Source organism: Patiria miniata, unplaced genomic scaffold (genome assembly GCF_015706575.1).
Source record: "Patiria miniata isolate m_02_andy unplaced genomic scaffold, ASM1570657v1 HiC_scaffold_4, whole genome shotgun sequence".
Taxonomy (NCBI): Eukaryota; Metazoa; Echinodermata; class Asteroidea; order Valvatida; family Asterinidae; genus Patiria; species Patiria miniata.
Window position 1 is genome coordinate 6,722,700 of NW_024037071.1, and position 26,898 is coordinate 6,749,597.

The 26,898-nt window shown below is 39.1% G+C and overlaps 1 protein-coding gene across 1 annotated transcript; it reads left to right on the top strand.

Annotated features, from left to right (window-relative positions):
• The first annotated feature begins 599 nt into the window (after positions 1–599).
• On the top strand, positions 600–15,408 carry LOC119739797 (SET and MYND domain-containing protein 5-like). Its single transcript, XM_038214871.1, has 12 exons — positions 600–742; positions 2,231–2,479; positions 3,523–3,644; positions 5,025–5,094; positions 7,785–7,889; positions 8,767–8,829; positions 9,975–10,045; positions 10,555–10,661; positions 11,876–11,932; positions 12,626–12,720; positions 14,461–14,531; positions 15,055–15,408. The coding sequence occupies exons 1-12, from the start codon at positions 647–649 to the stop codon at positions 15,200–15,202; spliced, it is 1,254 nt and encodes a 417-aa protein (XP_038070799.1). The 5' UTR covers positions 600–646; the 3' UTR covers positions 15,203–15,408.
• Positions 15,409–26,898: the final 11,490 nt, after the last annotated feature.

Genomic DNA, 26,898 nt, shown 5'->3' on the forward strand with positions numbered 1-26,898 from the left:
CCGCTCTGAGATCGCTGCCTCAGTGGCAGTGCAGACCATTCCATTATGCTAAAGGATGATAGCGTTGTACAATAAACCGCAGTCCCTCAGTCTCTCACAGATCAGAATGCACTGTTGTTTATGATAAGATAATGTCATTACCTACACACCCCTACTTAAAATGGTGTAGTCCAAGCTTTGTGCGAAGTCAAGATGGCGGACAACGGCCGAGCAAGTTAAAGGTCATTTTTTCGCGTGAAAATACTATATTTTTAACAACAAAATGGAAACTCAATCCAATGGAAATTCTCTTTTATTCTATGCTTTACAATTATATACCTTTTTTGTCAATTCAGAATGTGTTTTGGATATGTTTTGGATGTGTTGACGGTGTGTTGACGCTTCTGTCATGTGTTGACGCTGTGTTGACGCTTTTTAGTGCGACCCGATCTGACGGCTGGTCGATGATGCAATGCATGCATAAACAACGTGGACATCGTTTTGCACGCGTGGCACCTGGATATCAAAGTGGGTCAGCTACCACCCTTTAGCTTACTCACCTTTATCACTCGTTGGTATTCATGCTTGCGAAAGAAACATGATAATGAGGTCAGAGCTACGCGGATGAGTGAAAAAAAATTACCAGCTTAAAGGGTTCAAAAGCAACATGGCAGCCTCCATGGGAATGTGCTTAAATGCCCGTGATGCGGCCGATTGTACCAAAAATGAGGGAATCTGCGTCAGATTTATCGATAATCTGAGGGTACGTGTGACATAAATATGAAGAAAAACTGGGGGAGATATTTTAAAAGCTCCTTATTGTGAAGAATGAAGAAGTGAACTGCTTTTTCTAAACTTAACTGTCTGGTCCAGTTTTCGGACAGCCAGCTCTACCGGTTGTGTATGCTAATGATTGATTTGATTGCTCATGGAGCTATAGTATAATATTTTTTTTTTTTTAATGATGATAGACTACCTCAATTTTGAAATTTCATACTGATTTGTCTAGTCATGGGTTTAACCTTGTTTTATAATTCTAAGTAAGTGTTTATTTGGCATGTTTAGCCTATAGCCGTGAACGGGTCTCCGTTCCGTTCTAACAATAACATGTCTAAGTTAGTCTCTAAGCCGGCAGATCATAGTGCCTTTATGCACTTGTACATGTATATGCATGCAAGCATGCCCGCCTCCAAGTAAAGCTGCTCGATTTACAAATGATTTATACTCTGAGTCCCAGCATGACCAATGTTTTTGAAACTTTATTATTTTGTATGCCCCAAAAAATAAGAATTTTCCTCTATTGTTAATAAAGTCCAAAAATGTAATACTAGGAAAAATGTAGGGAAAGATTTCCATATACGAAGTTCACTAATTTTCCTCTGTATTGACTAACAAGCCCCCAGATAGCAATTTCATGTCATCAAAGTCAATTTGAGCAGTGAGAGAATACAAGCATTTTCTTAGAAAACACTTAATTTTTCAGTCCAATCTCATAGGGTTTGTACACAGGGTGTTGAGTGAACTTCGTATATGGAAATCTTTCCAAATGTAGGTCTGATTTTGTCATTTAGGCCCTACATGTAACTTGTAGGGCATAAATGACAAATTACAACATCAGAGTGGAGATGATGATACTATATAGGGCTACGTGCGCGTGTAGGTGAATTGTTTAAAAAAAATTATGTAGGTGAATTTTAGGAAAACTATTTGCCCAGCATAAAACAGACAAAAATGGGTAAGAAAAAGTCATATTCTCTGTCAAGTGTCAAACAACTGTTGAGACCTAAAGGAAGACTGCTTGAGGTTGAAGTAGTACATTTTTTAGTGTTAAAATAAATTAAACTTAATAGAGATAGAGGGGTCCTTAAGTTAACACACTTTCCCCATTTTATTTAGGCGGTGGATATTTTATCGTTAAACCGGTCCCTGATTGTTTTCAGTATTGTACTGGCACGACACTGAACATGCGCAGTGAGGGTTTTTTTTCATACTAAGAAATTTTTACCATGACGAATCTTTGTCTGGTTCCGCACTAACATTGTTACTGTGTACTTGTATGTATATCATCATTTTACCCCATAATTTTCCAGGTAAATCAAAATCAAGCTGCCTTTTCATGACATGTATTGTTACTTCTTAACATTGCCAGCCTTTAAGGCGATAACAGAATTACAGAAACATATGGGGTTCTAAACTTCATGTACACTGACATCTCATGGGAGACCTAACTTAAGTTGTGATTTTTCCACAGGGAAAAGGTGTGTTTGCAAACAGGGACTTTAAGTCCAACGACACACTGTTCACTGAGAATCCTCTGGTCTGTGCCCAATTCCTCTGGAACGAGTTTTACCGTTACACGGCCTGCGAGTTCTGCATGCGGTCAATGGAGACGGCTCAAGACATGGCACGGAGGCTGAGTGCCAATCCCTCCCTTGTACTGCCACATCCTGAATGCTGCACACTTCAGAGCGAGAAGCACACCGCATGCCCCCAGTGTCAGGTACATTGTTCAGATTAAACAGGGTAAGCCCTAGTCCGAGTAACTAGGACTCTACGAATCGCCTTTTTGAACAATTGGACATGGTCGGGCGATAGTAGAGTCCTAGGTACATAGCCTTATTGCGTTGCTAATAACTTTTTTTGACCATTTTCACTCTTACCCCCAATCAAAATCTTCAGATTTCACCCCCAAAACAGTCTTCAAACTGCCTTATGCGAACCTGTATGCTTCAGTGGGAATTGGAAATACAAATGGTGGTGGTTAGGGTTACATACCTTTTGGAAGAAAAGAGAAATTTCACCTTCAATTCAGGAAACATTCTTGTCGCACATGCCTTGTTTGAGGCTGCCATTTTGAATTCAGGAAAAGTAGACTGGTGCATGGCTGGCTAGACTGTTTCCTGGCAAGCATCAGACAGACCAATCACAGGGCACTTTGATTTGTCACCTGACCAATCACAGGGCACTTTGATTGGTCACCAATCCAGGTGACCAACCAAAAGTGCCCTGTGATTGGTCTGTCTGATGCTTTCGTGTTCTGCCAAGTCTGTATGAGATAGATGGCGCTCTTGCACGTACATGTACACGTCTCTGGCATTGAAATTAACGATTTCCCATGTGTTGAATGTCACAATGCAAATTTGACCTGGGGTGCGTTTTGGCGGTCATAACCAAAAACTGGTTCTGTTGTTTCTCTTTGGTTAATTGTTTTGGGGGTTTGAGTATTGCATTGTCGTGAGTAATTCTCATCCATTTAAAATTCCCGAAGAAATTCGCCGACAAGTAACAACCGAACCAATTCTTGGTTATGACCGCCAAAACGCACCCCAGGATAATGCAAGTCTGTCTGCCCTCCCCTGAGGGCCATAAAACCGACACAGGGCCTCAAGCAGGAGCTGGCTAAGGTGAGTTATAGTGCACAGGTGCGCATCCCAACGTTTGTTACTAATGAACCTACGGACTAAAGGAGCGACATGAGTACTTGTAGAGCTGCTTTCCTCAGCTGAAAAGCTGATTCATGTTATTTTGATGCACTACATACAGGTTCCCTATTGCAGTACAGAGTGTAGGGATCAAGCTGTAGCTCAGTACCATCAGGTCTTGTGCGTGGGCCAGTCACCCCCTGATCCAGAACATCCCTTGGTCGTCTTACAAGAAACCTGGAAGTAAGCTTTCTGTCGTGTCTGTGTTTCATCTGCGTTGCAAGTCCAACGACAAGTCCATTACAAGTCTGTGCCCAATTTTATGGCTCTGCTAGCCTCAGCCTAACCACACAATTTCACGCTTACGATCACCATGCTACATGTATGTTTAACGCTAGCAGAAAAAAAAATTCTGCGCTGGCACAGTAAGCATGGAATTCTTAGTTACGGGATGTGCGCATGCGCATAAGCCAAAATTCCTTGCTAACCTGTGAAATATGCTTACTGTAAGCACGGAATTTTCTGCTACAATAAGCAGAGATTTTTTGCTAACGGTAAGCAGAGCCAAGAACTTAGGCCCGCAGTGTCACAAGTAAATCACAAGTCAGTCAAAAGTAAATTGATAATGATTCATTGAAAAACTGATACAATTGCATCATCCGTATACAGGGTGGTGCAAAAAGAAGGGAACCCACTTTTGACAGCCTTTTTCACCTACTTGTTGAGCATATTTCAAAACTTCAATTGAATGGTATTAAAATATTGATCTTTAAACACAAGTGACAAAAAAATGATTTCAAATGCATATTTTGTCTCTGAGATATGGAAGTTAAAAAAAAATGTCATGTGCCAAACCTGTTTGTCCGTGGACGGCTTTATTCCATCCGCTTGACTGAGCTCCAGAGCTTGATTTGAAGACAAAAAAGCACTACACTGGACTTACACGTAGACAACAGTGACTTTTATTCAAATTTAGCATAATAACACTATTCACCACGCATGGTTGAAGAGCTATACTTCACTACATTATAAAAAAACAACAGTTCAAATAAGTTAAAGGGAATGTACAACATTTGCTTTTGCTGCAATTTTCAGAAATAAATGGATTTGGAAGGATTGGTATGTTATAGCAAATATTGTTACACTGACTTGTTTCACGTTTTGGTTTCGTAGATGCTGGAAAAACCAAGAAAACCAATCATATTCTTGTAGTGTGGTTCCCTGAACCCACTTAAGATGAAATGGAGCAATTTATAGACTTTGGGGAAATGTAAGACAAGAGAATCAGTCTAGCAGGCTTGTAGTCTTCACAGGTGTGTAATCAATTGCAAAGAAAATGCAGACGAAAATAAGTAGTAGCACTTAAATACAGTTTTTCTTGAAAATGTCAGCACACCAAGAGCCACAACTTTACTGGATGCTTTAGACTGTCATTTCCTAACAATCCAGTAAGACTTTTCGTGATAATTTGATCATTTCGTTTTTTTGATGTTTGCAAATGTTGTATCTTCCCTTTAAGTAAGTAGGCTAAAATTCCTGCAAAAAGTGGGTTTCCTTCATTTTGCACCATCCTGTTTACATGTATAATGTATCTCTAATCACTTGTCAATATTTTTTCCTTAGAAACATGCATTATCCTCCAGAGACAGCCAGCATCACTATCATCAACAAAATGATTGCCACTGTGAAGCAGGTTGGTAGGTACAAACATAATGCAGTGAAAAGTTTGAAGACGGACATGTGCCTACATTTTTGGTATATTCAGTATTTTACGGAAATCAGAGTTTCCCAATAAGCCAGTTCAGTATTTCAATGACCCGAGGTCATTTGGGATAACATCGCTGACGTGGTGTTATGACATGTTACGCGCACGCCCATTCTGCTTGTAATTGACACGCAAGCATCTTGCGCCCGCATTCATGCGCCTTCGAAACTTTCAATTATCCCGAATGACCAATGACCTATATTATTGTGCACATGCGCAGTTGAAATACCGAACTATTATTATTATTTATTATCCACATCCAACAGCAGAAAAAACCGCCAATTACAAGACTGGTTTAAAAATATTATACAATTATTAAAAAAAAAAATATATATATATATATATATATACACAAATATGTTCAGAAAGAATCATTATAAAAAATATATATTGATGTTATAAAAACAAACTAAAAACAAATTATATGTATATAGGGATGAAACGAGCACTGTGAATTGTGATAGGAGACGATTTCATTGGATATGCATATATAGATATATAAAATGCTAAAAAAGTAATGGATAAAAAAAAAACAGAAGACACAATGCACATATACTTGAGACAAACACAAGACAACAACAAAACAAACAAAACAAAATAACAAAAAGAAGAGAAAAAAAGAGAGTAAAACAAAACAACAAACGTAACTAAACAAAACAAAAACAAGACAAGACAAGGAAAACAAAGTAAAACTAGAAATTGTGGTTGTGAACAACCACAGAGCTGTTCCCAATATTGATTATCTGTTGGACCAATAGACATATAAGTAGAGATCTATGTCTGTTTGCAACAGAAGATAGGGCTTTCCGCATTATGATTTGTTTTTATCAACGTCCCTGACTATCACTATGCATGAACATAAAATCTGTCAAAGTTAGCCGGAAATCGGCTAAAACGGTCACTGTGGACAGGATTTGACCTCAGCAACACGTGCACTGCGCGCGGGCTGACCGACATACGATATGTACAACGTACGATGTACGTGCATGTACATGTACATTGTGGACGTCCTGCGCATGTTTTAAAGCAGAGGTATTGTCAACCTGAAGTTTTAAGCGTGCGCAGGGCATGTCCGAGTTTGCTTATTGCCTCGAAGCTTTGAAATGTTTTAGACCTACCCTTAAATAGACAATTAAAGTAAAAACTAATATAAAAATTGCCATGGTTGATTTTTCAGGAATTTTCTAAGGAAAAAGGGTCTTTTCATTATAACTTCCGGTCTGATGACGTCATACACCTAAAACTTCGCACACGTCTTAAGTGGGTCAAGGTCATCATATACACCAATATTTAGGCGATTCCGACAAACTTCGCCACAGACATCTATTCAAAATGCATTTTTGAAAATTTTCAACCTGTCGCTAGAGGGCGCTCGAAGATTGCATGACGTCATCAGTAGATGATTTGAAGAATACTGTCAGCCAAGAGACTAACACCGTTGAAAGCAAGTTCATATCTATTACCACTTTTAAATAATAAGCCACTTCCGGTTTTGGCCTTTTTCGACCGGAAACAAGGGTCACGTGATATCACGCACACTGAATGAAATAAAGACCTCAACCTACTCTACCACTTGCCGGCAACAGAATGCTGCGGACGCGTATGGTTGATTTCTTATGCATTTTTAAATTTTAAAAGTGTCACAATTTAATTGCCTATAAATAAACACCGGATGACGTCATCATAACGTCATCATTACACAATGTTGTTTGATTTAGGGTCTTTGCTTGGACAAAGATTGGTGTAAATGAATTACTGGCAAAGAGTTGAAAATGCCCTCTGAAAATCGACATTTTTAAAAAAAAATTGTGTACAAAGTCAATGGGAAAAATTAAATATTCAAAATTCTATAATAAATCACGTGATGACGTCAGCATGACGAAAAGTTTCGGCACACATCCTCAGATGATGGTTAATAACTATGCTGAGTTTAAAGTTGATCGGATTTAAAATAATTGCCAAAGTGGCTTGTACTATAAAAACGTGTACAAAACCTATGGGGAAAAGTGGAAAAAGAAAAAGAAGAAAAAAAAAAAAAGGAAAAAAAAAAACTTTAACGAAAACAAGAGCTGTTCCCAATTGAAATTGGGAACAGCTAAAAAAAAAGGAAAAAAAAAAACTTTAACGAAAACAAGAGCTGTTCCCAATTGAAATTGGGAACAGCTAACAAAAACAAACAGAGCAAGACAGAACAAAACAAAACAAAAAACAAAAATCCAAACCAAGCAGAACAGAACAAAACTGAAAAAAAGAAAACAGAACAAAAAAGTAAGAAAAATATACACTATCTAAGAAAAAACAAGATAGCAAAAATTTTGTTACAGAAATAAAAATAATAAAAACGAATCACATGAAAGAAAATACATTTGGAGAGAAGTGATGACAGTATAAAAATATTAAAAGGAGTTGCAAAAAACGGATGGTAATACATATATTTGAAGTAATCGATGACAATTCATCGATTACTTGAACTGGCTTATTCATGTTGCCATTCATCAAAAAAAAAGTCAATTTAGTTGGACTTTGTTTAACTATAAGCACTGATTTTTTTGTTTTGTAAACATTTCCCGTTTTTTTGAAATCATGTTTTTTTTAGTTTTTTATCTTTACTTTTGTAGGCACAGAAGAAAGAGCATGTGTTGTCTGCATTCAACCAGTTTTGTCAGAAAGCTAACAACGAGGAACAAGAGTTAGCTCACAAGCTGCTTGGCAGTCAATTTCAGGTTGGTCAAGAATGTTCACATATTGGATTCAATATTGGATGGCTTTCAGGGGGGAACAAGAATATAGTGCACGAGCTATAATAATATTGCCCAAGTCGAATATTGTTAATTTTGAAAGTTTTTCCTGTGTACAGTTGTCTTTAGTTCTCAAATTTCATGGAATTATTCAAGCTTACACTGAAGAGAATATCGTACCGCTCGAAGCTGCCATATTTAATGTTGTCAAACAGTGCGTATACCCTGCGTAGCGCATGTGACCGTACCGTGTGCTACGCTCTGTTCACTGGTAACAGCTGTGAGTTTCCACACTCTTGATTGAGCAGGATGACTATATAATATCCAAAACAATACATTGATTTATTTTTGCTACTTGGAAGCCTGATATAAATATGGGCTTTCCGGGCCAATTTCCTGAAATGTTCATTGACTTCTGAAAATCGGTCATTAGTTTGCATCTGAATTTGAATGCATTTCAATACAACGACAGTTCAATCGTTTTCATTGTCTGTGCATTCGGTTTTGAAAAACAGATGGCCAATTACGTTAACTGTGCATTCATTTACACAAGCATTCCTTTTCTAAATTGATTTCAGGTACAGCTAATTTGATTGACGGTTAATGAAAAAGAAACCCCTCATTGTATCTGTTGCCGTTGACATTAAATTAAAAGTGAAATAGAATGGTGAATATTTGAAATCGCCCTCTAACAGTGAAAAGAAATTTTGTAAACGAATCTGAATGGACATAAACGAAAGGTGCTGCTCAATCACTTAATTGATTGAACTGAAATGGAATCAAAACGCGTGTCCAGAGCGATTCTCAAATTCAGACGAAAATGAATGACCGATTTTCAGAAGTGTTATTTTTCAATACACAGGAACAAATAGATACACTTCAGGGTATGTTAGCTGGAGCACTGTACGAAGACTGCATAAGTCAGGTATGTACACGGTATGTGGCAGACAGTTACTACATTAATTTTATCACGACCAAGGAAATATTTATGACTGTTCCACATGATTCGTGACTTGTGACATTGAATACACCCAAACCTCTACATTGGCTCATGAACATGAAAAAGAATTCACTGCCATCAAGTCAATCTCAAGTCAATCCAAAGTCACAAATCAGTTCACATGTCACACGTGTTAAAGCTAGAGTCCATCATTTGCAGCCATCCGAAAAGTAACTGGCGTAATTACTGTTGAAAAACAAACTTGGTTGAAAGATAGTAAGGGAACTAAACTCCCTGTGAAACTATTCTTTCTGGGAAGCTGTCATTTTGAAATAATCAACAAAAGAAGGCATTTCCAACGGTGATTCTTAAGAAGCACCGTAGGAAAATTTAAATTAGTAGTTCGTTTTGTTATTCAGCGCAGCGCGCACAAGTATTGGAACGACGCACACGCGCGTGCAGTTGTTATAATTCGTCGGATCAGTGCGCGACGTCGCGTATAGCTGCAATTCAAAACAATTCAAAACATGATTCAGTAACTTTTGATTTGAAATTGAGATCTTAGAATGCTGTTTTTCTCGGAATGTACAGCTGAAGCTTAGCTGAAACTTCATCAGGTTAGTTGCTCAGTATCCTTCATTAAATTTTGAACTCTTTTGTTGCTTCAAACGAACAAAATGCACAAATTACAAATGATGGACTGAAGCTTTAAGGAGATGAACAGTTTAATATCTTTGTCATAGTTCATTGTAATAGCTTGCGACTTGTCTTATGAATGACTCAATTTGAACCGTGGTGCTAATAGCTATATGCAGGTCAATAACTTTCTTCCTTCGTAATTCAAATGACAACTGCACAATGAATTTTCATCTTCAGTTTCATTGTATTATCTATGACAAAACATACTTGAACCCAACCTATTAACCAGATCGATCTCCACAAACAGATTTCCACTGTTTTTGTGGAAAGATGTACAGTGTAGAAGTACAAAGACGATACCATTTGCCTATCACAACAATGCTGATCACTGTTGGTTTAGCTTCTTTCAGTTCTAAAAGGCACCAAGAAAAGAATGTATTTTTCTAATATAGTTCATGTAGTAACTGGAGTATATTTCATGTCCCTTGCAGTGGTTTACACCAGAGGGCCTGCGGTCACTTATTGCTCTCATTGGTATGAACGGCCAAGGGGTTGGAACAAGGTAAAGAGTAAATTTCAAATAAAATTATACTAGCCAGAGCAGTGACGTAGCCAGGGGGGGGGGGGGGGGGGGGGGGTGGTCGAGGGGGGGGGGGGGCACGTGCCCATTTGCTCACCCTCCCCCCACCAAAAACCCGAAATTTGCCGTTTGCAAAGGAAGTGTGTTTATAAAGTAACTTTTTGAGATGATTATTTTTGACTTCCCTTAATTGTACAACTTTATGAAATGTGTAAAATTGTTAAGCAAAAACAGTGCCTTCTAGCGTCAAAATAAGTCCTTTCTTATGATCCGCTGATTTCCTCATTTTGTTTACTTCCCATGAACGCCATTACAAATTAAAAAATACTTACAAAGTCTTGTGTGGTTTGGAGGTTCCTCATTTGTTGTAAATTCCCAGTTGCGTGCCTGTTTGTTGCTGTTCTCCAAACATGTGTTAATGTTTCCAATAGTAATTCCTTGATAAAAAAGTCAGTGCATTTTTACAACTTCCTCCTTTGTTTGTTGTTCAGTTCCCTGAGTGTGTACGTCCATAACTGCGATGCCCTAGATTTGCCGGGTGATGAAAGGCAGGCACTGGATTCTTTCATAGACCAACTTTACGTTGATATCGAACGAGGTAAACAAGCTACATACTAAACTCCACGGATAACTCTTCAACATGACTTTGTTTCTTTCAAGCAAGCATCAGACAGAAATTCAAGATGTACATTTTATCCACTTAAAGTTCAGCTAATTGACCTTATTCACGAGGTAGCCATTTTGTCGTGTTCCCTGAACGTATTTCTTAACTGTTAACTGTTGAATGGAATGGCGCCAGACTATTTATGCAGCCTTATTGTACTTTCATTTTTTTTTTTTTATCTGGCCTAAAACATTAGGGAATGTTTAATTACAAAGTTTAAATTATTCATTTAAGCGGACTTGAATTATTTAGTAATGTTCTAACTTTCATTTCTCTGCACAAGTTCCAAAAATGAAGATTTTACCTCACTTTCCATTCAACATGGCTGACTCGTGAATAAGGCCCATTGACCTTTCATTTGGTTGCAAATATTGTGACCAATTACCAAAAAAAAAGGAAGTGGACATTCACAAAATTGAAAGTTTTAGTTAATGTGTCACCACTTGAGAGCAAAATGTCAAGCTTTTTGATCAACATATTTGATAGTATTTATCCAAAAACTGACATACAGATCCTTGTCATTTGATTGGTGGAACTCACATCACGCGACATTCATTATTGCTCCCATTCACGCCGGGGCTCAAAAAGTCCCATTCGCCCATGGTGAATGTGATTTACTGTTCAACAGTTAGGATCATCCTTGTTCCATGGCGCGATATTCGTTTGCAACTGCATGCTGGTGTGCACAGTACGCGTAGCGCATATTAATTCTACAGAGTTTAAAGCTCTACAGCTCTACAGAGGTTCGAACATTTCGTGAAGGGGTGGTTTGGAAGAGAGAAATGCATTTCCCACCAATTTTGTATTGAAATAGAAGTTCATTTAAACTGTAAATCAAATGACAAGGATTTATATCAGTTATACAAAACAAATATTGAGTGGTTTTAAATTGTGAAATGGGAGGAATGTTATCGCTCAGTAAAATCTGGACTTTTCCATTTCACTCGGCGAAATCCAGATTTTACCTTGCGATAATATTCCTCCCATTCCACTCTGAGCCACTCAATATATGTATAGTATCAAACTAATTATCTTTTACAGCTTCACTATCTCATAATGACTACTACAGGTGTGTTATATCATATATGCCCTGGCAGCTTGTGTGCTGAACAAAAATGAACCCTGTTTTTTTTATTATTATTCTTCAGAATCAGGCACATTTCTCAACTGTGAAGGCTCAGCGTTATACCAGTTACAAAGTTGCTGTAAGTTGACATTCTGCTTCTTGAAGAATGAACATTTGTTGAATATTGACACTGAGCATGTCTGTTACCCAAAGCCAAGTTGATGCATGTACACTAGAACCACAATTTTGTTAGGTGTACGTCCTTAGGTGTAGGAGTTAGACAAAAAAAAACCAAATGGCAGGACCAATTATTTAATGAAGTTCTGTATGTAGCACTTTTGAAATCTAGGATATGAAAGCCCAATTAATAAGCTTTCTTTAGTACAAGAATCATTCAAATTACCCATGTACTTTTCAAGTTACGGAATTTTTGCTGAAAGAACACTTACCTTTTTTGGTGATCCATGGACAGAAGTTTACAACGGTGTTTGTGATTATAATTCTGTAACTTGAAAAGTACATGAGTGATTTGAATGATTCTTGTACTATTAAAGAAAGCTTATTAATTGGGCTTTCATATCCTAGATTTTGAAAGTGCTACATGCATAACTTCATTAAAAATATGGTCCTGACATTTTGGTTTCCCTTATTTTACTCACTCTGTACTTCCCGAGTTTTGCTATTGCAAACGTTAAAAGGTATAGTGTCTTATTAGGAGACCAACAGCACCAAATGCAAAAACATGCATGTAATAGAGTTGTAGATAAGTTGGGGTTTTTCTAACTCCAGTTGGGAAACGTTCTAATCTTTGAGGATTTATTTGTTTCTCCAGGTAATCATAGTTGCCAACCAAATGCAGAGATTCAGTTTAATGACAACAACTCAACATTAACTGCTGTAGCCCTTCGAGATATCACAGAAGGGGAGGTGAGTCCATCAAAGATGATCGCCGTTTAATATGTATGTTCACTACACTAGCAAAAATTCATTTGTGCCTTAAAGGTAGAGTCCATCATTTGCAGCCATCCGAAAAGTAACTGGCGTAATTATTGTTGAAAAACTAACTTGGTTGAAAGATAGTAAGGGGACTAAACTCCCTGTGAAATTATTCTTTCTGGGAAGCTGTCATTTTGAAGTAATCAACGAAAGAAGGCATTTCCAACGGTGATTCTTAAGAAGCACCGTAGGAAAATTTAAATTAGTAGTTCGTTTTGTTATTCAGCGAAGCGCGCACAAGTATTCGAACGACGCACACGCGCGCGCGGTTGTTATATTTCGTCGGATCAGTGCGCGATGTCGCGTATATATAGTTGCAATTCAAAACAAATCAAAACATGATTCAGCAACTTTTGATTTGAAATTGAGATCTTAGAATGTTGTTTTTCTCGGAATGTACAGCTGAAGCTTAGCTGAAACTTCATCAGGTTAGTTGCTCAGTATCCTTCATTAGATTTTGAACTCTTTTGTTGCTTCAAACGAACAAAATGCACAAATTACAAATGATGGACTGTAGCTTTAATTGATGTCCAATATGGATCCAAGTAGTGACGAAAGAAAGGGTTGTGTTGCCCCAATGACATGAGCCGGTGTATGTTATATAACTGACATACAGATCCTTGTCATTTGATTGGTGGAACTCAGATCACGTGGCATTCATTATTGCTCCCAATCACGCCGGGGCTCAAAAAGTCCCACTCGCCCATGGTGAACGTGATTTACTATTCAACAGTTAGGATCATCCTTGTTGCATGGCGCAGTATTTGTGTGCAAATGCATGCTGGTGTGTCGAGTGACTGTGAGAGAGAAAAATCACTTGGGTGGGACTCGAACCCACGACCTCCCACTTATTAGTGCAGACGTTTCACCACTCGACCACCGAGCTTTCCAGGTCGGCTTCCCGATTAAAACCGGAAAGCTGACCACGGCAGTCTCAGGGGTCGAGTGGTAAGACGTCTGCACTAGTAAGCAGAAGGGTGTGGGTTCGAGTCCCACCCAGGTGGGTTTTTTTTCACAATCACTCGGAACAACACAGAGTCTACAGTGTTTATATGATACATCATTGAAAGGCAAAACCCATATTGAGCTTATGAAAAGATTGGAGAAATCAGCCTGCACACGGTGGCCTTACCAAGATAAAGTCCACTATCTGATCAGAAATCCAATTAGAAGATATCCCTCCCTTGTACCAGTGTTGTAGTCGAGTCACCAATGTCGAGTCTGAGTCCCGAGTCACAAGCCTCGAGTCCAAGTCCGAGTCTCGAAACACAAGCCTCGAGTCCGAGTCCCAAGTCACAAGCCTCCAGTCCGAGTCACGAGTCATTTGTTCTTAGTTGTTCACCAAACTAATCAATTTTTTAAAAATTATTTTTCAATCATCCATTCTGTCTTTTAAGAGAATATTGCACTATTGACTATAGTGTGCATCCGGTGTGCGATTTCCAATGTGACTCGAGTCGAGTCCGAGTCACGAAAAATGTGACTCGAGTCCGAGTCCTAGACTCGAGTCTTACAACACTGCCTTGTACTAAAAGTCATGTGAAACTCTTTGCATACGGTCAGCCCATATGTCGGCCCAAGCCAGTGGCCACGAGACAAGTTAGTACCTGTTTAGGTTTACATTGTTTTAATTCCAACTGATGAAGGCAATTTAAAAATCTTTTGTTGCAGGAAATCTGTATATGCTACTTGGATGAGTGCAGCCGCGAAAGAAGTCATCATTCCAGGCAGAAAATACTCCGGTAATTTAACACAGTTTCATCCATAAACAAGGATTTATTATATAGTTTGAGCATTTTGCTGACATTGCTAAATTGAAGTCTCACCCTCTAAAAAGTTTCTTTTATGAATTGCCATTTTCTAGCAATACAAAATTGTTCACTTTTATATGAGACATGAAACAGAAAGATCTGTCCACATTTAGTTATTGAATGATTGCTTGAAAAATGTATCTATGGTCGGACAATGATTCGGCTCTTGCTGGGTAGACTAGTCCCTGCCTCTTATGAAGAGTTGATAATTCTACTTGCAGGGCAGACCTGTTTGTGCACAAATTCATCCAGAATTAAAACTATTTTTTCGGAGGCTGGCAGATAAGAAAGAATTTTTCATTTGAGAAAAAAATAAGTTTGATAAACAGTGTGTAGATTGTCTGGAAAAGCAAATATCTGCCTGAAAGACTTTTGTGATTCAATTCCAAAGGCTTGTGCTTATAATTTCTGATCCTCACTTGTTTTGTTTTCTTCACGGACGATTCGTTGGCAGGGAGAACTACTTGTTCCATTGTTCTTGTGTCAAGTGTCTGGAGCAGTGCGATGATGCTGACCAGACATCTAGCGATGAGGAGGAGGAGGAGGAAGATGAAGAAACCCAAGATGCAGTCACGGAAGATGGAACTGTCATGGATACATGAACATTATGTATCAGTTTTTTTTTTTTTTTTGAAACGAAGTCATCTTTATGGGTATAATGTTGTGTATAAATCTATTGGATATACGTCAAATCCAGACACGTCTGGGCAGGGCACAACATGATGATGACCCCAAAACAATGTTAGGGCAGTTATTTTTTTCAATTTCCAGGGTTATTTGGTGTTTGTTTCTTATTCAGATTAATTAAGGCAATTATGTGTTTCAATCATTGTTAGAAGTGTAACCATTTCAGAAATGTACATGTGTAACCCAAATTTTCGTTTTCATCATTATTTGGAACAGCAGTCCAGAAGTTTGTGTTTTTGACGGCTTATATCGCATGTGAATAAAAAAAAAAAGCGAAATTCAAATTACCGTGATTATGGTTGGGTTTTATCAATTGATGTTGGAATTTGATCGGTGTGAACTACACGGAGTTTATTAACCCTAACCCCCTTGAGTGATTTACTCGGAACCTCCCTCACTCAATTTATAGACTTCAAATTAGAAATCCACCAACACAACTTACTATTCTGTTTCTAAAGCTACTTGAAGTAATCTTGGTTTGGGAATTTCCCATGATCAGGGCTGATGAGGTCTAACCAGAAAATAAATTATCAGCAGTGCTAGTGGCGCACTCAGGATTTTTCTCGGGGGGGGGGGGGGCTCATAAGTTGTTGTTTGCAAATTTCTGTAGAAGATAGAACAAAATAACCAAAAAATTAAACAAACATATTGACAACCTAGGAGGGGGGTGACGGTCTGAAGAACAATCAAAACTGTAACCAGGCCCTCCGAGATTTCAGCATCTTCTTCACGAAAACCAAATGATTTTGTATTCTGCTGAACTTGGAAAGTGAAAATTTTGTGGGAGTTTTATCTTTTAATTCGGTACTCATGTCAAACTATACAGGTGACGGGCCGCTACTGCGTGCGCGCGTGGCTGCGCTAATGGACCGATCCAGTAAGCACCGCTCATGGTGTTCTGACCAATCACAGCCGTGATTTATGTCCGACGTGCGTGCACTAAAGTCCGACGTGCGTGCACGCGCGTATGAATGCGCGCGGCAGGAAAATGCAGTGTGGCATTGGAGAGGAGCACGTGTTAATTTGCCCACGTGCGCTCTGGGCGGAGCTTACTGGATCAGTCCATTGTTGCGCGCGCGGGGATTTGAATTGTGACGTATCTTCCCATGAAATATGCAAATTAAGCAAGCACATGCGCATTAATACCTTTGGTTGTCAAAAATATGTAAATTAATGACGTCACAATATAACTGCCGACGTGCGCGCAACAAAGGCAAACACGTACGCCGCACCGTACTAGCAGACTAGCAAGTCAATTTGGTTTCGTGAAAAAGATGCTGAAATCTCGGAGAAGGACCTGATTACAGTTTTGATGGACCTTCAGACCGTCAGGTTTTGGTTGAAGCAGTACTCCACCACTACTTAATAGTATTCACGGCTGCGGCTCTGCCAACCAGAGGTAGTAATGCGCATGGGCTCATCTTTTTTGCATTATGATTTCATGGGAAAGGTCCATTGCCCACGTGCGCAGTGGGAGGGGCTTACTGGATCGGTCCATTATCAGTGGCACGGGGGGTGGGCTCGAGGGGCTTGAACCCACCCACCTCCAAGGTTGTCAATTTGTTTGTTTGATTTTGGGGTAATTTTTGTTTGTTCAATCTTCTACAGAAATTTGACGACAAAAAAAACTATGAGCCGGCCCCCCCCCCCCCCCCCCCAAAAGCAAAATCCTGGGTGCGCCACTGCTGATAATTTATATTCTGAGTCTGGTTAGACCTCTTCAGCCCTAATCATGGGAAATTCCCAAACCAAGATTACTTCAAGTAGCTTTAGAAACAGAATAGTAAGTTGTGTTGGTGGATTTAGAAACAGAATAGTAAGTTGTGTTGGTGGATTTCTAATGTAAAGTCTATAAATTGACTGATTTGTAACCTACCAACTATACAAAAATAGTCATAAAGTTGTACATTTTGAAGACCCCAATTGAGTTTCAGTGGATTCTGATAGAGGAAGACATGTTCTATCAAGTCATTTTCATTTCGTTGATTTTCGGAATGATACATTAGTACATAAATTGGGTCAAAGGTCACAATAAAATATTAAAGGTCACGTGACCTACTTTTCACAAAACTTCATTTTGACAAAAGAGTTAATCTGAGCATGCAATTCTTATTATTTTAATACCAAATTCGCAAATATTCAATACAAATTGACATGGTTTTGACATATTTCTGCCAAAAGGGTGGTATTTTACTCTAAAAATGTCAATTTTTTGTGGTTTCTGCCCTGACCACATGGTAGGTCGGATCGGGCTAAAAATTGGTGTGCATGAATAATGTTTTTGATTAAAACGAAAATACACAGGAATTGGCGTAAAGCATGACTGGTTTCGGTCCCATTCCTATTAGGCTGGGGGTGTGCGTAACCACAGGATGAACCTTGCTGTTTGTTAAGGTTGATAGAATGCTGGCAATATATACGTCAATGAAACTTTTTTTAAAAATAGCTATTTCGGGAAAGGTATTAACAATTGCCCTCGTTGAAAAATCGAAAGAAAAAAATGCCGACAACAGATTTACTCCTGGCAAGCATGAACAACTTTGCCATCATTGTCATGGCCAAGGTTCATTGCATCCATCGTGGCGTAACTCCACTGGCGCCATGGACGTCGATCGGTGGGGGAGAGGGGGGGGGGGGTATCCCCGATCTTTTTAAAGTCGGGAGGGGGCCCCATTTGATCCTCCCCCTCAGTCTCTTTTCGTTCCCACTGGCGGTTCGGCAACCCCGCCGCCTCCGTGACCTTGCCAGTCATTATACTTGCCTGACTACAAAAACCGCAGTCGTAAACCACGACCGGGGAGGTGTGGCCATGAAAGGCCATCACGGAGCTGATTGGTCCGTGGTAACTGCTACTGTTTGTGCACAAGGCAATGACATCATAGAAGTGCGTACAAACTCAAAATGACTGAAAGCATCGAGGCAGCCCGTGTAATATGATCATTGAACGGGATAGTGCATGGATGCTTACATTTACAAACGTTGGCTTGGCTTGATGAACTCGGATTCCAAAAAGCCGAGCAAACTTCGGGCAACCAGAAAATGATTCACAGAGACATGGGACAACATTGGATAGCAGTAAGGAGACACAGGTTAGTAGCATTCTGGTGGTGTACTATAAGGAGCAGTGGCGTAGCCACGGGGGGCGTGGGGGGGGGCTATAGTTTTTGGCAGGAATTACTGAAGAAATAGTTTATTCGAATGTTTGTTTAAATTGATACAAGATCTGCAGGGTTAGGAATAGTTAAAACTTTAAGAAGCTGAAACATTCAGAAAGAAAAGAGCTAACTTGATCATGAACTATATAACCACTGGAACATAGTATTGTGTTGGATACGTCTGTGTCAAGGGAGAAATGTGGAAGCAAGTCTCTATACATATGTACGTATATTATCATGTCAAGCTACAGATGCGCTGGATGTGAAGGTTCGATCTAAAATTCGTACTTATCATGCAATTTCCAGTACGTGAACTATTCCCTAATCTTGCAATTTTGAGGAATTTGGTTACTTGGTTATCCTGCTGGGATACAGGAAATTTATCGACTGACCACCAACCGACCGACCGACTGATCGTCAAACCGACTTCATTACTGAGTGACTTTTTTCAGCCGGGGATGAAGCTTGACATGGAATGACGTCGACTCTTGATTGACCGAGAGCGCGTCACATTATATGCAAATATTGAATGCTTTCGAGTGATGTGGGTAATCCATGGCGCGTTCTGTTTCAATGGTGGATCCAGAGCACAATTTTTTTTTGGGGGGGGGAGGCAAAGAAATTTGTCTCCCAAAAAGTAGGTCCAAAAGATTACGGCGTGGGGTTCGGGCCCGACATTTGTTGGATTCTAGATTGCAGGTTTACAAATAACTGTGGTTTTTCACAAACTGCTTTAAAAGTGGAAATACTTGAGCAATATTCGTTAAATCTGTATAGATGTGTTGGTATTTGAGCTACAAATTGGTTTAAACTGTATCCTAAAATAAAATACGACAATAGAAGCACTAAATTATATATTTATAATTATTGTGATACATGTAGTATAATGAATAGTTTGTCATGATGACTGCAGTTTGAAGTTTAGAAGTTTGCCAACTTGGTGTGACAAAAGGCTAGGAATATGTCAACATATTATAATACTTTGAACTGCATTTCATTGTTTTATTAATTAACATGTCAGAAGTTTCTGTAATGATACATCTTCCCATTACACCACGAAGTAACACTCTACCGTGTTAAACCATATTTTTTTCGATTTTCAGTTTTTTGGATTTTTAAACATTATTTATCAAGGTCTACCATTGCACGAAGTTTCAAAGCTTCAAGAGCTTTACTTTAATAATTATGCTAAGTATCCATGGCAACTTTTGCGCAAAAAAGACAATTTTCATTTTCACGAAGTAACACTCAAGTTCGATTTACCATTGCAATGCATGGCGCGCACTCTGCTAATAAGTGAGCAAAAACGTTTTCACGAAGTAACTCTCTTCTTGTAATAAGTTGTATGAGCGCGCGCGCGCTGACCTGAAGTTGCACTTTCCTCGTGTTGAATACATTGAAGAGTGTTACTTCGTGAAAACGAAAATTTACAGTTTCGCAGCCTTTTCGGTTTCACGAACTAACACTCATCTTTTTTCTCTTATTTCTTGTTTATTTAATACACAAACGGGTGAAAAACAGTAGATTTAATCAATTCAATTCATCAATTGTCCACAACGAGAAACCCAGCTGAAAATACTCTGTCGTTTTGACGCAAAGTGTTGTTTTAGAAGGGTTCAACTTTAGTTGCCGTTTTCTCCGATTGCTAGTTTTTACTGGTATGTAGATGGGTGTTTCTTCGTGGTGTCGGCGACGAAAATTTGTTTACCACCTTGCTGTACAAAAGTTCAGTCGTCACGTTTCATTGAATCGTGAAGGTAGATGAAGCTAGCTGAATCAAGTTTGATTTCGTACCGTGCAAACGAGGTCAAGGGAAATCAACATGGGCAAAAAATATGAATTTGCATTTATGAATTCTTTGTGAACTGGTGTATATTGTGCATGCGTGGGCCGCTGGGCGGTGGCGCACCGTTGCTTGACTCTTCTGCCAAACCCAGGCCGGTGTTGCATATTGAATTATACTGGCTTGAAGGACATCGGCGTACTTAGGAACCTGGTACAGTACACACAAACAATCTGCATGCAAGCCGGACCATGTCACAGATGTTTTCTTTTTGCATCTACCCTGATCCCGATCTAGCACATCACTTCTTCAAAAACATATTTCCCAGAAATACAAGTTCAAAGACCGGTTCAGAGCTGGGGCCTCTTCATTTCTACTAAACCCCAAATCGTGATTTGGCCGGCGTATAGGCAATTTTTGGCCTATTTATACAGGTCTGCCCCACGTACCGTAACCTAGTTGAGTGGTCGGGCACACCCGATGACGTCATCATTGAACGTCAGAGTATTACGCACCATTAGTGGTGCGTTATGAACAGTACAAAAAATAGTTCTTCAAAATTACCAACAACAAAAAGTTTTGAAGAAACATTTGTCACTACGATTGTCCAAATAAGCTGTTTTACATGATAAACAATAAAAAGTGGAATTTACTCCAAGAAAATGAAGAAAACTTTGATGTATAGTTGTATACACAAAGCTATGGAGACACTACGGTTCTGCCTTGAATGACATCACGCTTTGGCTCATGAATATGGAAATTTTTATTAGCATAAAAACTTAAATGTTGAAATTTCTCTCTTTTACTGCTACAAAGGAGGTGGAAACTTCACAGTTCCATGGCAAGAAAGCTGTTTTAAATGTATTTAAGTCATATAAATCCTATTACATGTTCCCTTTAACTGGACAGGGTTTCATAAAATAGTTGTCTATCCGACCACTCTGCGTTTGTAACAACAAACGCCGAACCTCTAGTTAAACTTGTGACAAACTTGCACTGCCGCTGGAACAAACTTTTGCCAGGGGGTGCTGGAATAAAGGACGAACAAAATTAATGCAAAAGTGGAGCGCAAAACCCTTACATCGTGGCTTAATTTGGAATATAGATGTTCTGTGGTGCAATCTGAGGCGATTCCTGGCCACTTTCATTTGACTTTTTTAGCAACAGTTTTTGAGATTATACAGACAATTTATTTCATTATTTTGTTTAGAATATACTGTTGCTCTTAAAACGTTTAACTGTACTGAAAAGTGGAGAACCCTGATGCTCTGTGGTGTGATCTGAGGCAATTTCTGACCACTTTGACCAATTTTTTTAGAAAAAGATGGTGGATGGTGGTGTACGCAGTGCCTGCCTTTATTTGCGACATCACTTAAAAAAATTTGGCTTTTTGGCCTGGCCCCTCTGCCCCTCTCCTGGATCCGCCCTTGTTTGTTCTGTTTTATCACCAGTTAAAGCAATCGATATGTTTTTATAAAGCCTAACTCACAAATGCTGCTTGATTTTGAGAGATAACTGATTTAAACCAAATCCAATGTAAATGTGATTCAACATTTTGCTTTACCGAATAAGTCCTTCGTGAAAATTGTTGAGCCCAATTCTGTAGCGCGAGCATGGGAACAATATGCACACCATACACTGTGACATTATAGAAGAAGAAAAAAACCCAGATCATGTTGAATATGAACGTAATTATTTTTTAACCCTAGTCACATGGCCAATATGTCTGCTTCCAGGCAAAACCCATTCCGTACCCGTTGATCAGCAGGACAAAAATCTCATGCCTTTTTACAACTTTGAAATGATTATGTTGCAACAAATATTTGAAAATAATAAGAAAACGTTAGAAAATTATTTGTAAAAAATAATGTTGCAAAAAACATATTTGAAAATAATGAGATAATTTGACAACTTTATTTGTAATAATGCAGGCAAATGAATATATTTACCGTATGTGTAACGCAAACTGCCAAACAATATAAGTTATCCCGCGAGCGCGAGTGGAACACGAAATAATGTAGTGTGTCAAACCAGTATGGTTTGACTTGAGTACATGTACCTAAGTAACAGATAAAACTTTTTAAAATGTTACCTTTCAAGGTCAGCAGACTAGCAAGTCAATTTGGTTTCGTGAAAAAGATGCTGAAATTTCGGAGAAGGACCAGATTACAGTTTTGATTGACCTGCAGACCGTCAGGTTTTGGTTGAAGCAGTACTCCAGCACTGCTAAAGAGTATAGACGGCTGCGGCACTGCCAACCGTAATCCGCATGCACTCATCTTATTTGCATTATGATTCATGCATGGGAAAGGTCCATTGCCCACGTGCGCAGTGGGAGGGGCTTACTGGATGGGTCCATTATCAGTGGCACGGGAGGTGGGCTCGAGGGGCTTGAACCCACCCACCTCCAAGGTTGTCAATTTGTTTGTTTGATTTTGGGGTAATTTTTGTTTGTTCAATCATGGAGCAGATTCCTTGCTCCATGGTTCAATCTTCTACAGAAATTTGACGACAAAAAAAACTATGAGCCCCCCCCCCCCCAAAAAGCAAAATCCTGGGTGCGCCACTGCTGATAATTTATATTCTGAGTCTGGTTAGACCTCTTCAGCCCTAATCATGGGAAATTCCCAAACCAAGATTACTTCAAGTAGCTTTAGAAACAGAATAGTAAGTTGTGTTGGTGGACATAGAAACAGAATAGTAAGTTGTGTTGATGGATTTCTAATGTAAAGTCTATAAACTGACTGATTTGTAACCTACCAACTATACAAAAATAGTCATAAAGTTGTAAATTTTGAAGACCCCAATTGAGTTTCAGTGGATTCTGATAGAGGAAGACATGTTCTATCAAGTCATTTTCATTTCGTTGATTTTCGGAATGATACATTAGTACATAAATTGGGTCAAAGGTCACAATAAAATATTAAAGGTCACGTGACCTACTTTTCACAAAACTTCATTTTGACAAAAGAGTTAATTTGAGCATGCAATTCTTATTATTTTAATACCAAATTCGCAAATATTCAATAAAAATTGACATGGTTTTGACATATTCCTACCAAAAGGGTGGTATTTTACTCTAAAAAATGTCAATTTTTTGTGGTTTCTGCCCTGACCACATGGTTGGTCGGATCGGGCTAAAAATTGGTGTGCATGAATAATTTTTTGATTAAAACGAAAATACACAGGAATTGGCGTAAAGCATGACTGGTTTCGGTCCCATTCCTATTAGGCTGGGGATGTGCGTAACACGAGATGAACCTTGCTGTTTGTTAAGGTTGACAGAATGCTAGCAATATATATGAAACTTTTTTTTTAAATAGCTTTTTCGGGAAAGGTATTAACAATTGCCCTCGTTGAAAAATCGAAAGAAAAAAATGCTGACAACAGATTTACTCCTGGCAAGCATGAACAACTTTGCCATCATTGTCATGGCCAAGGTTCATTGCATCCATCGTGGCGTAACCTTTTTCAGCCGGGGATGAAGCTTGACATGGAATGACGTTGACTCTTGATTGACCGAGAGCGCATCACATTATATGCAAATATTGAATGCTTTCGAGTGATGTGGGTAATCCATGGCGCGTTCTGTTTCAATGGTGGATCCAGAGCACATATTTATTTGTTTGGGGGGGGGGCAAAAAAAAATTGTCTCCCAAAAAGTAGGTCCAAAAGATTACGGCGTGGGGTTCGGGCCCGACATTTGTTGGATTCTAGATATTAACAGGTTTACAAATAACTGTGGTTTTTCACAAACTACTTTAAAAGTGGAAATACTTGAGCAATATTCGTTAAATCTGTATAGATGTGTTGGTATATGAGCTACAAATTGGTTTAAACTGTATCCTAAAATAAAATACGACAATAGAAGCACTAAATTATATATTTATAATTATTGTGATAGTATAATGAATAGTTTGTCATGATGACTGCAGTTTGAAGTTTAGAAGTTTGCCAACTTGGTGTGACAAAAGGCTAGGAATAATGTCAACAGATTATAATACTTTGAACTGCATTTCATTGTTTTATTAATTAACATGTCAGAAGTTTCTGTAACTTCTTCCCATTTGTTTACCACCTTGCTGTACAAAAGTTCAGTCGTCACGTTTCATTGAATCGTGAAGGTAGATGAAGCTAGCTGAATCAAGTTTGATTTCGTACCGTGTACACGAGGTCAAGGGAAATCAGCATGGGCAAAAAATATGAATTTGCATTTATGAATTCTTTGTGAACTGGTGTATATTGTGCATGCGTGGGCCGCTGGGCGGTGGCGCACCATTGCTTGACTCTTCTGCCAAACCCAGGCAAGGGCGGATCCAGGGGGGAGGGGCCAAAGGGGGCCATGCCCCCCCCCCCCCAAAACGAAACCAATTTTTTTTTTTTTAATATGACATCGCAATAAAGGCAGGCAATGAGTACACCACCATCTTTTCCTCAAAAAAAATTGGTTAAAGTGGTCAGAAATTGCCTCAGATCGCACCACAGAGCATCTAGAATCCAACAAATTTTTGGGGCCCTAGCGGGCCCCGAACCCCACGCCGTAATTTTTTAGACCCACTTTTTTGGGGGGACCAAAAAATTGTTTGGCCCCCCCAAAAATTGTGTTCTGGATCCGCCCTTGAACCCAGGCCGGTGTTGCATATTGAATTATACTGGCTTGAAGGACATCGGCGTACTTAGGAACCCGGTACAGTACACACAAACAATCTGCAAGCCGGACCATGTCACAGATGTTTTCTTTTTGTATCTACCCTGATCCCGATCTAGCACATCACTTCTTCAAAAACATATTTTCCAGAAATACAAGTTCAAAGACCAGTTCAGAGCTGGGGCCTCTTCATTTCTACTAAACCCCAAATCGTGATTTGGCCGGCGTATAGGCAATTTTTGGCCTATTTATACAGGTCTGCCCCACGTACCGTAACCGAGTTGAGTGGTCGGGCACACCCGATGACGTCATCATTGAACGTCAGAGTATTACGCACCATTAGTGGTGCGTTATGAACAGTCCAAAAATTAGTTCTTCAAAATTACAAACAACAACAACAACAAGTTTTGAAGAAACATTTGTCACTACGATTGTCCAAATAAGCTGTTTTACATTTTAAACAATAAAAAGTGGCATTTACTCCAAGAAAATGAAGAAAACTTTGATGTGTAGTTGTATACACAAAGCTATGGAGACACTACGGTTCTGCCTTGAATGACATCACGCTTTGGCTCATGAATATGGAAATTTGTATTAGCATAAAAACTTAAATGTTGAAATTTATCTCTTTTACTGCTACAAAGGAGGTGGAAACTTCACAGTTCCATGGCAAGAAAGCTGTTTTAAATGTATTTAAGTCATATAAAATCCTATTACATGTTCCCTTTAACTGGACAGTGTTTCATAAGATAGTTGTCTATCCGACCACTCTGCGTTTGTAACAACAAACGCCGAACCTCTAGTTAAACTTGTGACAAACTTGCACTGCCGCTGGAACAAACTTTTGCCAGGGGGTGCTGGAATAAAGGACGGACAAAATTAATGCAAAAGTGGAGCGCAAAGCCCTTACATCGTGGCTTAATTTGGATTATAGATGTTCTGTGGTGCAATCTGAGGCGATTCCTGGCCACTTTCATTTGACTTTTTAGCAACAGTTTTTGAGATTATACAGACAATTTGTTTCATTATTTTGTTCAGAATATACTGTTGCTCTTAAAACGTTTAACTGTACTGAAAATTGGAGAACCCTGATGCTCTGTGGTGTGATCTGAGGCAATTTCTGACCACTTTGACCAATTTTTTTAGAAAAAGATGGTGGATGGTGGTGTACGCAGTGCCTGCCTTTATTTGCGACGTCACTTAAAAATTTTCTTTTTTTAAATTGGGTTCTTTTTGGCCTGGCCCCCGCTGCCCCTCTCCTGGATCCGCCCTTGTTTGTTCTGTTTTACCACCAGTTAAAGCAATCGATATGTTTTTATAAAGCCTAACTCACAAATGCTGCTTGATTTGAGAGATAACTGATTTAAACCAAATCCAATGTAAATGTGATTGAACATTTTGCTTTACCGAATAAGTCCTTCTTGAAAATTGTTGAGCCCAATTCTATAGCGCGAGCATGGGAACAATATGCACACCATACACTGTGACATTATAGAAGAAGAAAAAAACCCAGATCATGTTGAATATGCGCGTAATTATTTTTTAACCCTAGTCACATGGCCAATATGGCTGCTTCCAGGCAAAACCCATTCCGTACCCGTTGATCAGCAGGACAAAAATCTCATGCCTTTTTTACAACAAAGAGTAGAAGTCAGGCGCGGATCTAGACGGGGTCGAAACACCCCCCCCCCCCTCTCGGTCTGAAAACACGAAAAATGTATAATTATTTTAATAATGACACGGTCCGCCTGTCCGCAACAATCGGATATGAACATCTGACGGGCCTGGACTCCCCCCCCCCCCCCGCAAAAATCCTGGTCCGCCCATGAACGCACATAATGCCTTTTCAAAAAAGCCTACATAATCACGGTGTTCATTGTTGCTGAACGATAAATAGGTTTAGCACACGTATAGGCCTACGACTAACAAGGCTTCCGTGTACAATTTTCCTAACATAACAAATGAAAACAGTTGGCTCATTGTTGCCTGAAATATCGACTTCTGTTTGTCCATGGAGCTAGATCA